Below are 15,969 nucleotides of genomic sequence, written 5' to 3' on the forward strand. Positions count from 1 at the left end.
AGATCTTTAGTAGCTCAGGTGGTAGTGGTGATTCATATAGTTATTTTCAGAATTTGAGGTGACACACCAAAAGCCAAAACTTAACTTCAGTCAAGGACCTAACTCATCAGACCAACCTTGGTTCTGAAAGTGGGTAGCTATGTTGTCATGGGACAAGTTTTAGGTCTGGTCTTCCAGATGTAGTCTTACTGTGGCATTGAACATTGGTGGTTGGATTGACTGGACTTCCATGGATACAGATGGTCATAAAGCATCTGAACTTTTAAGTTGATGTTCTTTGTATGCAACATACACTGTGTCTGTATTTACTACTTCAAAGAGGACACTGTCAAAGAAATAACAGTGCAAGTGCCTCAACATTAGGATAAGGGAATGCAAGTACAGGATGTGTGCATGTACAGGGTGTGTACATGTACACAATACAGGGTCCAAGTCCCAGAGGACAGGGTTTCTGTGTCTCGTGGTAAGATGCACGTGAAGCCTGCCAGTGCTACTGCACATCTGTGAATTAGTCATTCTTGGTGTTTCTATCAAACTTGCTGGTAGACCTGATCTCAGCTGCTGATGTGAGTTCTAGTCGTGGCTTTTACACTTTGACTGAGTACTACTTAATATTGTGTGTCTTTAGGAGGCTAGCTTGAACTGTATTTATCAAATGCTTTAAACCTATGACAAGATGCTGAATTCAGTAAACAATATTCCATATGTTCTACCAGACTTGGAGAAATCACTTTTTAAATGAGCCAATCAGAAGCAAAGTGAATATTATTCAGCTTACGCTAATGGTACGCAGAGCTCTTGGAGATGTGTGTGCTGTGCACGCATCCCACAGCCTGTATTTTTATGCCTGAAGCAGTTCTCATATCAGCTTGTTTTTCCATGCTCAGAGTCCTGCTATCCTGCAAGTGGGCGGGGTATGAATGAATATGGATAATATGTTGTGTGTGTGCATATATGCATACATACACAGAAATATACGTAAAAGAAAAGGACTTTTAAAAGAAAAAATTACCAGTAGTCAGCTGCACCCATTCAAGCACAAGCAGATGTAATCCACATCTGTAGCATCAGTAGTGAAGACCTATTCAGGAACATAGCAAGAAATGTGGGGCTGGACCGGACCACCTTCTTGAACAAATCTGTTAAATCGTCCTGAGGATGGACTTGCAAAGACTTAAGCCTGTCAACCACAGAAAAGAGCCCGAATGTTTTTCTAAGAGTTTTCTAGGAGAATGTACCGACACTGTTAGTGACAGCTGTATTTGTACTTCTGAAGTATTTCTGTTTTCGCTTTCACATGGTACAACTGGAGGTGAGCAAATCACTATCTTCATATTCTCCTTGTTAAAGCCTGCTTTTAGCATTTCTCTTGTAATTAAAATCCAGCTGAAGGAAGTGATACCTTCAGCTTAATGAGAAGCAGATGAGATGAAGTGGGTAACAGTTATTTGTTGTTGGTTTTTTTTCTAAAAAATGAAGGGCTGATTATTTATGTAACATGTAGTCACAGATGCAGTCAAAGTGCGGATAAATCAAGCTTCCTTTTCCCTGACTTTGGACAGAGATATCTTGAGTTATTGTTTCCTGGGCTGGTTTTTGTTGTCTGAAGATATAAAAATACCACAATCACGGAAGCTGTTAATAGTAGATTTAATGCAGCCAAAGTGGTGAGGAACATCATCTCACACAGGTGTGGCTGTTCAGAAACTCTTCTCAGTGGCTCATGAGCATTTCTTCACTTCTTCTCTAGCTAGATAGTGAAAAAATGAACCTCACTAGCTAGCTTGGCTTTTTTTTACTTTAAAAAAATAAATGAGAGGAGAAGGAGGAGACATGAGTGATTCCTGATCTGATTTTTTTTTTTCTTGCTTCTTCCTGCTCTGGGAAGCCCAGTGCTACATTTGAGCTGCTTATTATTGCTTGATTATCTCATATTAGATCCCTTCAAGTACTAACCCCTGTTGTTCTTGTAAATACACTGATGAAAAAGCTTGTGTCCTTAAGTTTTAGGCGAGACTCACAGAAGGAAAGCAAGTACCACCGATGAACCAAAAGGCACTGTGGTTAGTATTGAGGTGTATTTAAAGGAATGATTACCAGAGTGGAGCTGTTGGTCCATCAGTCACCAGAAGGCTGGTCGCTCTCCCATCTAGAAATAGGTTGCTGTCATTTTGTGTGTCCATCCCTGTGATGATTCTTCTGAAAGGGGCAAGGGAAAAAAAAAAAAACCCAGACAAATTGAAAGTGAAATCTGAGCTCAGAGAAATAAAAAGAAATGAATCCTTTTTATAAATTTAAGCTTGGAAGACTCCAATTGACTGAAATGGGTATCAGCATCCAAACTGCTGCCAGAAAAAGAAATGTCAAAGCTAACTTTTAAGTTTATCCATAATAATACCTGGTGTGCACTTCTAGGAGCTGCTCTGTGATAACCACTGCTGATCCAGGTTAAGGAACACCCTGCATCGTATTGGTGGGAGACAATACAAGGAATGAAGCTAGTATGTCTCCTTGTCACCATCTATTCATATTTCCAGAGCGTTAACCCTGGAGCGATTCCTTTATTGTATTGGAAGGCATGAGAGCCTTTATTAAACATGAAGAGGACACACCCTGTGCAAGTTGTAGTGTGCAGAGGCAAAGCATGTCTGCCTTAATTGCACTGTTGTACCTGAACCTCCCAGAACCTGGGCTGGAGGGTGACCAAGGCAATGTCTGGGCTGTTTCTCTCTCTCCCCCCATCCTTCTTCTAGGAAAAGCTAATATAATCATCAAAATACATTTAACTATCTGCCTCTTTCTTGTGGAATCTCACCGTTGCAGATAAGGCTACATGCAAAAGTCTTCCCACATGCTGCTTGGGAGCAAGAGCAGATAACCTGAAGCCCGCAGCTAAGATGAGCACGCTGGAGTGCCTGTTTACAAATCAAATATCAGCCTGGCATGACCTGCCCTGGCAGCAGAGGCGTGCGTGTGCTAAAATTAAAGAGGAGGCTGGAAAGGGAGACATTCCTCATGTTCTGGGCTGGTCTCATAGGTTCAACAGCACGTACCGCTGTGCCACTAGCGTGGTAGCCAGAGCAACTGTAGTAGCATGCTGTGTGCTGGTAGGTAAGAGCTCAACAGTAAGGGACTGGCAAAGACCGTTTTCCATAGGGAGGTTTTTGGAAGCCTGAACGTTACCAATATCATTTCGCAAAGCAACTGAAGTGACTGCCCTTGATCTGCTGCCAGACCTCATAGGGGTATTGCATTCCCCAGGCTGCTGCAGCACACTCAGCCATGTTACCCCATCATCCTGTACATCTTTTTTTGTTGTTGTTGTCTTCTGCCATAGCTGAGCTTACTATTTCTGCTAGTATGAAAGTTAAGTGTGCGTAAGTAGACAGAAAAGTGATTTTTACTGTTGCTATGTGGAAGAATGGCCAAACGCTTGCATGTATTTTTGGGGTGGTAAAGAGTGTTTAGACTTTAAATTGCAGCAAAGGGTGTTCAGGCTTCTAACCCAGCCTCTTGTCATCTCTGGGATGCTGTACTGTGTGCATCTTGTCATTATTCATAATTTAAGAACTTGTCTTTGTAGTAGAACATGTGCAATGGACCCATCTTTGTTCAAACGACTCTTGGCTGAAGAGTATCTTGGAGTACCTCTGTGCTGAGAACAGCTCTGCCACGCTTTGTTAGAGGACCTCATCTGTCATGTTTCTGAATTTTCTTCCCCTCCCCCCTCCAAGTATCTGGGTGGTGAAAATCATGTCATCAGTGTTTTGTCTCATGCTTTCCAGCTTCAAGTCTTTTTGTATACGGCTACTTCTCTATGCTGAGCTGTTTCCATCTCCCTGAGACATCGTTGGTGTGAGTAATGGGGTCTGGCAATAAGAGTATGTATTAGTAGACTTCTGAGGCTTCTGCTACTACATCTTTCATTGATGTTCATCCTATGTTCTCTTACACCCAGAAGCTGCTCTTGTGCAGTCACAGGCCTGGGATCCTGATCTTCCTATCTGTGGCCACCTCTGACCATGTTGGGAGGCAGACCTTCCCTGAACTCTGCCTAGATTTTTTGGAGAGATTTATTTCATCATGTCCATCGCATTTTAGAAGCACTTCCAGTTCTTATTACTTGCACAATAGCTGGCCGCTTCCCCAGTATCCTTTCCTAGATGGTGTAGATCTAGTTGTATCTCCTGATGTAGTTGCATCTCCTGGATGCTCCTACCTCACTCTTCACATCCATCCCCAGAAACTCAGGTAGCAGTTGGGCCAACAGTCCTTGAGTCGCTGCCATGACCTGGCCTCCCAGCCTGGCTATGCTTCCTTGAGCTGCTTAGTCTTCATTTCACTGGCCAGGTAGTAGGGAGAGCCTGCTCCACACTTTTGGAGCAGGTCAAGCTGCCTGAGGACAACCTTGAAATTCAACCAAAAGATCAGGTAGGTGTTTCTTCCCCTCACATAGCTGTTGCACCCAGTGCCTACACCTTGCAAGCCCTTTGAGGTGAAGGCCTTGTTGCTGCTTTCATCATGGACAGCTGCTGTTTAATGAAAGAGGTGTACACCACTAATGGATTGAAATCAATCAATTTTTCCACTCCTCTAGCAGGCCTTTACTACTGTGCTGTGCATCTTCTTGTTATGCTCAGGTCTGAACAGCACGTTTCCTTCCCATCCAGATGCCATGAGCAGGGATTTAGGAGCTGTGGCTCCCTAAATATTCATCAGGCGAATAACCAAGATTTCTTAGTTCCTCTTACACCGCCTCCTCTTTCTTCTCATGTCAATAGCAAAGCACTGAAGTACTCTTTCCCTCTGTGCCTAAAAATTTAGTTCCCCTTCTGTTGGGCTGAGCATTTTGCTGTGAATCAGTGAAAAATCAGAATGAAGTGTACATTCATGCAGGCGTATACTGGGGATTTACACTCCCACTTCCCTTATTTTAAACACTGCTAGCTTTTTTAAATGTCAAAAAATTTAAATTTTAAGCTTTTTAACAGGAATGAGTTGTTTTGACAAGAGGAGGTAGTTTATTGTATAGTAAATGCAAAACTGGTAAATGGCATACAACTTCTGCAGTACTGTTCACCTTCACTCTTAATTTATTACTACTACTGATGCTTTTGATTCGCGTTCAGAGGACTGTTTCTCTGGAGAGTTAAAGTACTTGGAGGATAGCTTGTGGAGCTACATATGGAACAGTGGTGAAACAACGGGCCTGGAGCTGCTTACCTGAATACTTGCAGTGCCTGCTTCAGGGGGTAAGAACAGTTGCATTGAGATTGAGCGTCCAGGTTGCTAGTAAATAAGCTTATTTTTTTAGAGTATATCAGTCTAGCACCTGGTGTTACAAACTGCTCAGGTGCTCGCACAAGGGTGGCTTTGGCAAAGGATGGCTCTAATGGCTTTTTTTAGCTGTTAAGACCCGACGTCTTAGGTTGAGCTGGTTATTGAGTTGAGTTGAAAACTTGGCTATAAAATATAAGGTGGAGACTTGGGCCTAAATGTTCCTGTGAGGCCATTGGAGTGAGTAAGAACTGAGATGATCTCTGCTGTGTTGTATTTGATTTCCTGTGTGTTTTGTAAGCAGGCCCAAGGAATAGTGGGCAACTTAAATATGTTTCAGGCAAGCAATTGTTTTTGAATAAAAGAGCAAAACCCCATCCCAAACCATCATTTGTGTTTGGTCCCCTTTTTCCTCTATGAATTCTAGTGCTTGTGAGGAATAAGAGCATTTCAGTTTTCAGGTCTGTGCAATTATAGAGTAATAATTACTGCAAAGCAAGCAGGACAGTGTGAATTTGCCTCATTTGTGTTTGAAACTTTTTTCAATTTTTTTTCCCCCTCCTTTGTAAGAAGGGAAAACCTTTTAAATTTATTAATATTTATGCAATAAACTTCACTCTGAACATGCTGGTGACTGAATATGTCCTGTAAGGCTGCTGATGGGGAAACTCTTCCATCTCTCTTTGTAGAAAGCTCTGAATGTGAGTAGATAGAAGTAGAGATAGCTCTTGAACTGTGTTAGGTGTAGTTAACTCATTTAACGCTGGCCATTCTTCTTGAATTGTTCCAGTCATCTTACTTGTCATTTGATTGCTCCTTCCAAATTGACACTTAAAAGTAATTGATAGTCTGCGAGCTGTCAGCTAGCACTCAGCATTCACGCTCTGAATTGTTTTGCTTTGGGTATATATAGGTCAGATGGTACTAGCATAGTGCATATCTTGCAGTCTTAATTTCTAGTTTCTATAACTGCATTCAAATGTTCTTGTGTTTCTTTGTAGGCATCCTCTTAAATCTTATCTTTCAGATTTAGTACATGAGTTGGACATAATGTTGGCATACTTTAAGCTAGACCTGGAAATCTCACAGATCTTGGTAAATGTGTTTATCCTGAAATTCTGTTAATGTTAATATAAGTATAAATTTTAGGGGGTTTTAATTTGGGTTTGAATGTTTTAAATAGGTGTACTTTTTATGACTGAATGATTAGGTAGCCGCTAGTTAATGTGTTTTACCACAGAAATTCTCTGCACTCAGAAAACCCTGTGATTCCCCTTTGCTCCAATGTTCATGTTTCTGCAGCTTGAAGGCTTTGACAGCACTTAATTGTTGTTGTTTGCAAAGCTCTCATCTCTGTGTTAGCACTGTAGAAACCTTTACTGCAGATTTTATTTTAACCCAATTCTGTAGCTGAAACGAATTACAACCTTAAAGGTGGTGGTCTTGCTCTACCAAGACCTCTGCTCCTTGCTCTAAAGTGTATAGAACTTGTATTTTTGCTTGACACCAGGCCTGAATTCCTGAGTCCTGCTCCAAACTCTTCAGTGCCCAGTCCTCACAGCAGAGATTAGATAGGGTTGTGCCCTGTCCCTCCTCCTTGAAAACAGCCATACAGAAGAGGAGACAGGGGTTAAGAAAAACCTGTCTTCTCCTGATGTTGGGATAACTTGAGTGGCTTTGGATGCTGTTTACCAAAGTGACTGAGCTGCTCCATGCGTTATGAGATTTGCTGCTGATCTGCATTCAGGTAGAGGAGTTTTGCCATGCCAGCAAAAAAACTAGGGACCATGAGGTAGGTGACAGACACTGACAGCTGGAGAGAAAGTTTTGTATGAGAATAGCCCGCAACCCAGCCCTTGTGTCTGTAAGGTACTGATTCCCTCCCTTCAGTGGGATTCCCTCCCGTCAGTGGACTCTTGTCTTTCAGAGACCCATTTAGAGGTCAAAACATCTCTTAGATGTCTGGCCAACAGCAGTGCTGTCCCTTAGCAGGACTGCTGGGAAGCCAGACGCAGGGCATGCGTCTTATGGGTGACCAATTTTAAAAAGGGGGGAAGGGGAATCCTGTAAATGTAACTCTAGTAAAATGCTTCGCTCTCTTTATAGTTTGTCCTGGTTATAAAGAGATTGGAGATATTCATGAAGTGGTTGTTAAGGACTTGTCTTTTTCCTGAAAGCTTGTCATCTTGAGTCTTGTGCACAATGGAGTGAACGTCTCGGATGTGATCTCCATCTGAGTTCTAATGTACTCTATTTTTATCTGTGCTAAGCTGTGAACTAAATCAGTTTTATGGGATTTTCCTCTATGATTATTTCATTTTTAGGTAGGTCTAAGCAGATCCTAGTGGAAGTGCTTAACGCTAGAATATGGGACAATCTTACCAGGAAAGACTTCCCTGCTATCAAGCACTGACTTGTCTCTCTTTCTATAACATGCCAACAGACCTGTACCAGAAGGACTATTTTTCACGAGCGTGGCCTCTTCATGAGATTATCCCTGTGCTCTTGTCAAGACATTTCTTGGAACTTGTAATTGTTGGTCAGTTCCAAAAATTGATTTTTAGCCTGACAGCTTTCTATTGTAGCTGCAGATTTCCTGCCTTACGGAAGGCATTTTTTAAAAAGATGGATGAACTATTATGCTGAAATTAAAAATATCAGACCAGCACCAGTCTCGTAGAGCAATAATAAAGCAGCATCAAGACTTTTTAACGGAACAGAAAATAGCTTTTAAGAGTGCCTTTTTCACACACGTGCACATGCAGCAAAGAGTAAAGTATATAGGAGAAAAACAGTTCTCTGATAAATCTTTTAATTAAAACCCCCACGCTTTCTGTAATGATACGGAGTTAATGAAATTGAGAGGACTGAAAGGTTGGGGAAGCGTGTGGGGGGGAAGGAGCAATGTAACTGTTGCCTTTCTGGTTTTCATGGCACTGAGCAGGATGTTGCAGCTTGCACCGTGGGGCTGAGCAGCCGTCTTCCTGACAGAGACTGCTTGCTGGATGCCTCTGCGGGAAGCTGTCGAAACTGTCAATAAAGCACCAATTCTATTTCAATATCGTGCTGTGAGTAAATCTGAACATTCATCCTTTATCCCAGCGTATTTTCCAAACGTTCTTTTAAAATTTGCTGGCTCCCTTGCTTTTGTGTAGTCTATCATTTAATCAAAGTTGGGCAATGGATGCTCACTGGATAGAAACGCTTTTACGGCTTGCTTTTTTTTTCCCCTTCCCTTTGGCAAACTACAAATGAGATCGTAGAAGTAGTGGAGAGTGTTTCCACTTAGACTGGCCGCCTCAGTGCGAGAGGAGGCAGATGAGCACGAGCTGGTGTTGTTGCTGCTTCCCACTACGTTTCACAACACCCATCTGCCAGTCCGACATGTGATCTTTCCCTCACGCCGAGCTGCACAAGCATCCCGGTAGCCTGTCAGCCCGAGGAGGAGAGGAGCCCAGCGGTGCCCATGAGGAGGTCCTGGGAAAGGGGATTAGCTATGTAAAACAGCAGTTGCTGCTTAAAGACCAATTGAGTGATGGTGCTTTTTAATTTTCTGGAAATCAGGAGTACTTCCATTGGTGCTAAACTGGTTCATAAACTGACATGATCTGGAACTGCTCTTGAAGTTCCACCTTTAGCGTGAGGAGAGAGTAAAGGAATACTTTACTTAAAGTATTATAGCAGATACCATGCGGTGCTTAATTGTATTCAGGTAATGTTACATAAATACTTATTTCTCTGTGTTTTCAAACTTGTTTTCATTTAATTTAGATGAAGGGTGAATAGAAGCTGCCAATTTGGCCATCTCTACATGATTCGTTATTTCATAATACCTATATCATATTCCCTCTTGCTCCTTTCCAAACTGAATTATCCTACTCCTTTAATCTCTTTGTGAAGGAGGCCACCCATGCATCTAATAAGGTCTTTTTGCCTTTCTCAAAACATTTCTCAAGTACTTTTTTTAACCTTGGAGATCATTTAATACCATTTGTCAGCCTTGATACTATGATATATTTTTTTTGTATCCCATACCTCCTTAGTGTAATGCACGTTAATCTTTCCTCCCTATCGCACATTCGAGGGACTATTTCCAGCTTAAAGTGTAATGTGGGAACATGAAAGCACACAAAGATTTCTTGCCTGCTGCATTCAGTACCCAGGCTAACTTTGTAGCCAAAAAGTTTCTTTTGCAATCTCTGCTATTTATGGAGCTTCATTAGAATGCCATCTCAGTGATTTTTTTTTTTTCCCATGGTATAATTTTTATTTTTTTCTAAAGGAGAAGGGAGTTCTGATGCTGATCTTCACCTGTAATGGTTTACCATGTTGCTTACAGTTGTTGGATTTATTTTATTTTTTTCTTTAGAAGGCAACTCTTCAGCTGTATATTATGCTCATGATACTTTATGTGACTTTTTGACTTAGCATATTTAAGGTAGATGATTTTAAGTTGTTCTTGAATACTAGTGTGGCTTTAAAACATTTAGTCATCTCTCTCTCATTTACCTTTTCAAGTTATACCCATAGGGGTGGGTATGTGTATAAAAATTCAACTGGTCCAGCAGTATTTTCCAGAAATACTTACACACATATGTGGTATGAAGAGTTGGTTATAGTACTTGTAGCCATGGTTGCATTTGATGCTCTACTTCAGACTTATTTTCAGTTACTTTCTGTCCTTTGCTTTTAATTTGAAACACCAAAGTTTAAATACTTCGCATCATCTCTTATTTTTTGATTTGAGCGTTTCAGATGTTCCATCATGAGAGCAGCAAGGTAAATAGGGACCTAGTGTTTGCTCTTTGCACTGGAGGGAGGGATGTTGGCTCCAGCCAGGAGTGGCTCTGCTATAGACTAACCAGCCCAGCCTGTGTGGTGGAGATGACTTGGCTGCAGGAGTTGCTCACCACACGCCTTCTTAATTTTGCAGCAAGCTGAGGACTCTCAGGAAGATGAAGCCCTTTGGCTGGGGGAATTGGATGCTGCCATAGCAAACTGATTGTTGCATGTCCTAGTCACTGGTGCTGGGCAAACTAAGCAGAAGTTGCCTTTAGTTACTGCCAGTGCACCTTGTCTTCAGTTTGTCTTGTGACAAGCCTCCAATCTCTCTTGCAGAAGTGCCATGTTCTCCTTGCTACCGAAAGTGGATTTGAAGCTGAGCTTTGAATGTGCAGACATGCTGAGTGATGTGGAAAATCAAGCCCCCCTGTCCAAATTGGTCACTCAATTAGTAGTGCCTTTGACAATTTTGGCTTTGTTCTCTGTGGTTCAGCTTTACATTCTTAAAACCCTGGTAATGCCACCTAAACAGAATTGTATTATAGGGTAAACTTATTAATAGTTTTGAACATTTGGATATAACTGTAAGTTCCCAGGAGAAGAATTCACTCCAGGGTTTGTATGGGATGTGGTAAATAAGCCCGAGTTATTGTTTTCAGGCGCTGCCTTTCTGGTGTGTGCAAACAATGACTTCAGCAGCTTCCAGACTTATTTTTCTGATTCTTCCAGACTATGGTCATGGTTTCATGAGACAGTAAACTGGGTATTGGAAGGCCTACAAGATGAAAAACACCATCACCACATGTTGCGATGTGGTGAGCCATTGCAAACTGGTGTTGCTGGTTCAAAAGCCTTCATAAGGTTTTGGAGGAACAACCTTGTCCTGGCATACTGAGTGCTGGGTTGGGAACTCTGTCTATGCTGCTCTGTCTCTACAAGCGACTGACATGCTCTGGACCACCTTTTGGGCGAAATCGCTACTTGTGCTTGGGCTCTGGCTGGTGCCAGTTGTCTGGACAGGGTGCCTGGGCTGGGAGGTGTGCTTGGGTGACTTGGATCTAAGTTTGGCCTCTGTGTTGATGATGCAGCATTAGCCAATTACATCTTTCAGAAATTATTGGACCCCAAGGATTCTTTAGGGGCTTTTTCATATTTAATTTTCCTTGTAAAGCCGTGCTAGTCAGGCCCCTTTGTTGGGGATGTGGTTTTTTACCAATTAAAAGATTAGGTGAAACCAAAGGTGCTATGAAGAGATTTTATGCCGTTGTTGGTCACTGGCAGCTGGTGGGGCTGCACAAGCAATGGCTGCTCCATCCAGGTCCTGTTTCACACGAAGTCACAGGATACCAGTTTTGCTCATGCTGCACTGCAAATATTAGCACCACAGGGCCTGGAGGAGATCATATCAGGCTAGTTGTGCTGGGATAATACAATGAATCAAAAAATACGCTCTTTTTTGTGGACTTATACCAACAGAGTGCTTGTGCAGATGTACAGATGGCATTAGTGGTTCATCCAGGCTTGATAACTGGAATGGTAGCAGCATTGCTGTGGCCCTCCACTTCTCTTATCTGGCTCTTTTCTTTTGCCCCACCTCCCCTCTTTAAAATCAAAAAGCCACTTGCATTAACTCCTACTTCTCTCTCTTCATACTGTTGCCTGACATTTTTTTCTTTTTTGTTAAATCACCCAGAACACTCAAGTCTTTGCAACCAAAAATTTCTACATGGTCTTTTACTGAATGCCCCTAATCTTCCTGCCTCTATTTTTTAACTTCAGTCATGTTGTCTAATTTGAACTCCCAATGAACACGTCAGGAGTCATGGAGGCAAGGGTGGTGGTCTAATAGATTAGCTCTGCATGAGTTGAGATAATAACTTCAGGTTCTACAGCATCATTGTGAAGTTCTCATTGATAAGTGTGTGTGAAAGAAACAGTATGGGTAACTGTGCTTATGGACCAGATGTCTCGAGACTAATTTGCTTATGGTGTAGGGCAGAAATCCTACAGCACCATAAGAGGTGTATGAAATAGTCTGTTCTGAAATCGCAGAAAACAACTGTTCTGGTTTGTTCAAAGGCACTACTTCTAAACCTGTGAAATCTGCATGAGAACTGGGATTTATTTTTTTAATGTGTGCTTCAAGCTCTCAGCTCTACTGAAGAGTAATGTTTCCTTGTTTCTTTTTCCCTTGTAAAGCAGCCTCGATTTGTGGGGCTTGGTGTAGGGTAATGCTGTTTATAATGAAGTCAGAATTGGCTTTTAGAGCCTGATGAATGAAAGTCCACAGTATGACTGCAGCTTTTTGTGAGAGAGACATCTGTGCTATAACAAGAGCAGGAGACCCAATTTAGACAACTGCTAGAAGGAGAGCTCAAGAAAAGGAAAGACTTTTTTTTCCCCCCTCCCCTAGCTTAGATTAAATAATTGTACAAATAAACTTTTCTTTTCAGCTGCTCATCAGAATTGCTGCTGCACCACCAACTTGGCTTTGAATTTTGTTCTGATTGCTCAACAAGGCTGTACACGAAGAGTGTTACGGAAGAGCAGCTTAAACAAAACATGTTTGTTTTGCAGCAGAACTAGAGGCTTTGGGCTAGAGAGGAAAAAAAAAATTGGGGAGAGAGTAAGACTGTGAAGAGAAATATGATCAAATGGAGGATGTGAATAGAAAGTAGCTGTTGCACTAAATACATGTGAAGCGAGAAGCAAGTGCAGGAGCTGAGTTGGGTGTTTTGAGAGCTATGGTAGCTGGTTCGGTTAGAAGTCTTCTCACCTGTGAGGCTTAATACTCTCAATGCATGCATATATCCCAACTATGGCTGAAAATCTTAGTAGTGTGTTGTAAATCCAGTCTGATTACAATACTACCCCTGCAGGGCTCATCATGCCTAAAACCTTGCTACAAGAACGATGGTGATGAAATTACAAGCATCCACTGAGGACAGTGCAGTGGAGAGCAAGTGTCTTTGACAGAGGGGGTTGTTTATTGTGTTCTTTAAAGAAAGCTCCAAGCCTTTGAGGAACCTTCTCATCAATTTGGTTAAAGTAACCCTCTTGAGAACATGGGAACTCAAATTGCTTGGATTGAATCCCAAATGGAGGCAGTCTCTGAATGAAGTGGCTCAGAAGAGGATTAAGGAGCAGGATAAGTAGAGAACTCCTGGTGAAGAGGAGTGGGGTGCTGAATGTACTGTCCTGGACTGTTCCTCAGCATGAGCAGTAAAGGAGCATTTTGGTTCTTGGGCTGCTTGGAGCAGATGCATTGCTAGTGTGGTGAGAGGGTTTTGATGGCTGATCAGAAGCACACTGGAAGTAGTAGCTGCTAGAGAGGACAAAGTATCCTTAAAAAGTTGTGTGGTATGTTCAGCTTTAAAGCATTCCTTTTCTTGGTGAAGCTGGTGACTTTAATATGTAGCTCTTCATGTAAAGGTATGTTTAGCCCACAATGTAAATTTAATACGGGAATAGCTTACAAAAAATTGGCAAATTATTAACTAGCAAAGTCTTGTGGTACCTCTGGCATTCCAGGTTTGTTTTTTTCTATATGTTTAAGGATGAAAGTGAAACTCGGATTTTGAAGTGATGCAGCTTTGGGCCAGGGTAGGCAAGAACTGGTGTTCTGCACACTTCCAATGTAACACAAACTTGTCTGAACTGAAGATGTTGGCTCACATTGTAGTATGGTTTGCTCCGTAATGTAGCACGGGTGTTGACATACTGTAGGGAGAAAGGCATTGCTTTATCAGACCAATGAACTCTTCAGTGTTCTGTTTAGAGTGAACATCTCAAAACGGGTCTCTGAGCTAGCGTTGTCTTTGCTTTTCTCATTTTAAAATCCTGACCCCACCTGAGATACTCTGTTCACATACTGATTTCAGTGGAGGCAGGATTACTATTGAAGCTGTCTATGGCAGAAGGATTTCCTCTCATGGCATGCTTGGAAGTATGGCCACAGACCTGCAAGATCTTGAAACACACTTGTCTGTGCCACTGTTTCAGTTGTTTTGAAAGGATCTTCCACAGGCTTTTAATTTATTTTAAAACCCTGGAGCAGCTCTGCCCCAGTAATATTTAGTGAATTTCAGAGTAAACTTTTCCTTAGTTTCAAATTGTCAGATCTGAGAAGTGACAGAAAAATGGGATTTTGGGGGGGATTGAAAAGAAACTCTCAGAATAGGCTAATCTCTCTATGTGTAGGAGGAAAGGACAATTAACAACTTGTCTGTGAAAACAAAACAGTTGCCAAGAAAATTTACTGGACCCTATACAAGAAGTATGGGGAAATTCTGCAGTTAGTAATGCATTGCTTAAGCTTGGTGAGCAGTGAGGGCATTGCCTTTTAAATACCCGGTTTGAAATATTGCCTTTGAAATGTCTGTGTGCAGTTTCGATTTTAATAGGCGGTAAAAATTGGAAATTATACTGATGTAAGCTGTCATTAAGTTTGGGCATATAAACTGCAATTTATCTTTAAAATGTCTTTTACACTGTAGTAAAAGTATTGGGTACATTAATAAATTATAACATTGAATTCTTAATCTCATGTAGACTCTGAAATTCACATTTTTAGGGACTGGGGTCCTGTGCATGCTCAGTTGCTAGTTATATCAAGTGGAAGTGTACTGCAATGAGAGCTGCACAGATGCTGTTTTATGTCTACTACTTCCCTCCTGTCCTTGCTTCCTCATTTCTCCCTTTCCCTAAAGGGTTTCCTCCCTTGCATTCTGTCATTTTTGCCTTGAAAGGTAACTAAAGGAAAGAACAGCACTTGGGTCACAGAAAAGATTGTGAGTTTATTTTTTCCACTTCTTGGGGTACATTGTGAACTTTCCCAGCATCATCTTAAACGCTGAGGCAAAACTTTAGGATGCAACGAACCACAATGATGTACTTGTGTTCTGTGCTAGTTCCTGCCACAGTCACTGTTTTCTGGAAGGTTATTTCTCACCAGAAGGATTAATTATATACATGTGATTTTTAGAATCAGGTATTTTAATGTTTTTACTAGAATATTCTGACACTTTGATATTTTTTCCCCCAAAAAGCCTCATTGTTTCTTGCCCCTAATGCATCTTCTATTTGACTAGAATAAATTGTGCAAAATAAAGCTACTTTATTTAGATTTCGTTTGCCCCTTGTCATATATCTTTACCTGTTCCTCCCTAGCTTTCTATCAAATAACAAATGAATTGTGACTTTCAAATAATCTTGAAGATATAGTTCTAAGTGGTTCCTCTGAAATGGGTCTTAATAATTTCAGAGCAGCTCTTGATGTGCTGGTTATTCTGGTTAACTGGATGTAGACAAGCACCCACTAAGTAAGAGAATAAAGTTTTATGTATGACCTAAGTGTACCGTGATGCATGAGGGTGAAAAACCCAACAAAACCAGCCAAATAGTGGCAAAGCTACATGTATATGTGCATGGTATATGTGGAGAGATTTTATTATACATCTGCTCTTCCAGAATTCTTCCTGCCTCTGCTTTACCCCACTCTGAGAACAGGTGACTTGGAGGTTTATTTTCCAAGTTCAGGGCTTACACTGCAGTGGAATTTCTTGGAGTTCAGTATTTTCACACTCACGAGGTTGCAGAAGCAGATTTTCTGATGTGAGAAGGAAAACAAGTAACGCGTCCTTGTTTTTCTTCCTTATTGGGATGGATGTCTTGAATGTCTAATGATTTTTTTCTTACATTTTTTTAGTGTTTCTGATAGTCTTTTTCTTGTTAACCTATCTTGAGATTGAAATCTGTCATTTCTTTTACCTCTTGATAGGTGCTGGATAGCTTGTTAGCTCAGTATGGAACAGTGGAGAACTGTGAGCAAGGTATGGCTCTACTCTCAAATGGCTTTTACATTTGTGCTGGGAAGGGAGAGCATGCTGAACTTAACACCTTTCCACTGTG

General features: G+C 41.4%; 1 protein-coding gene across 4 annotated transcripts in view; it reads left to right on the forward strand.

Moving 5' to 3' along the window:
* IGF2BP3 (insulin like growth factor 2 mRNA binding protein 3) overlaps positions 1-15,969 on the forward strand; it is a gene marked incomplete at both ends in the record, with an annotated part of 113,533 nt that overhangs the window by 55,877 nt on the left and 41,687 nt on the right. For all 4 annotated transcript variants that reach the window (XM_084279702.1, XM_084279703.1, XM_084279704.1 and 1 more), the window contains one exon: positions 15,839-15,890. In XM_084279702.1, the coding sequence (XP_084135828.1) occupies positions 15,839-15,890 (52 nt within the window). The remainder of the gene's footprint in view (positions 1-15,838; positions 15,891-15,969) is intronic.

This window comes from Gallinula chloropus (assembly GCF_964237585.1).
Source record: "Gallinula chloropus genome assembly, chromosome: 2".
NCBI lineage: Eukaryota > Metazoa > Chordata > Aves > Gruiformes > Rallidae > Gallinula > Gallinula chloropus.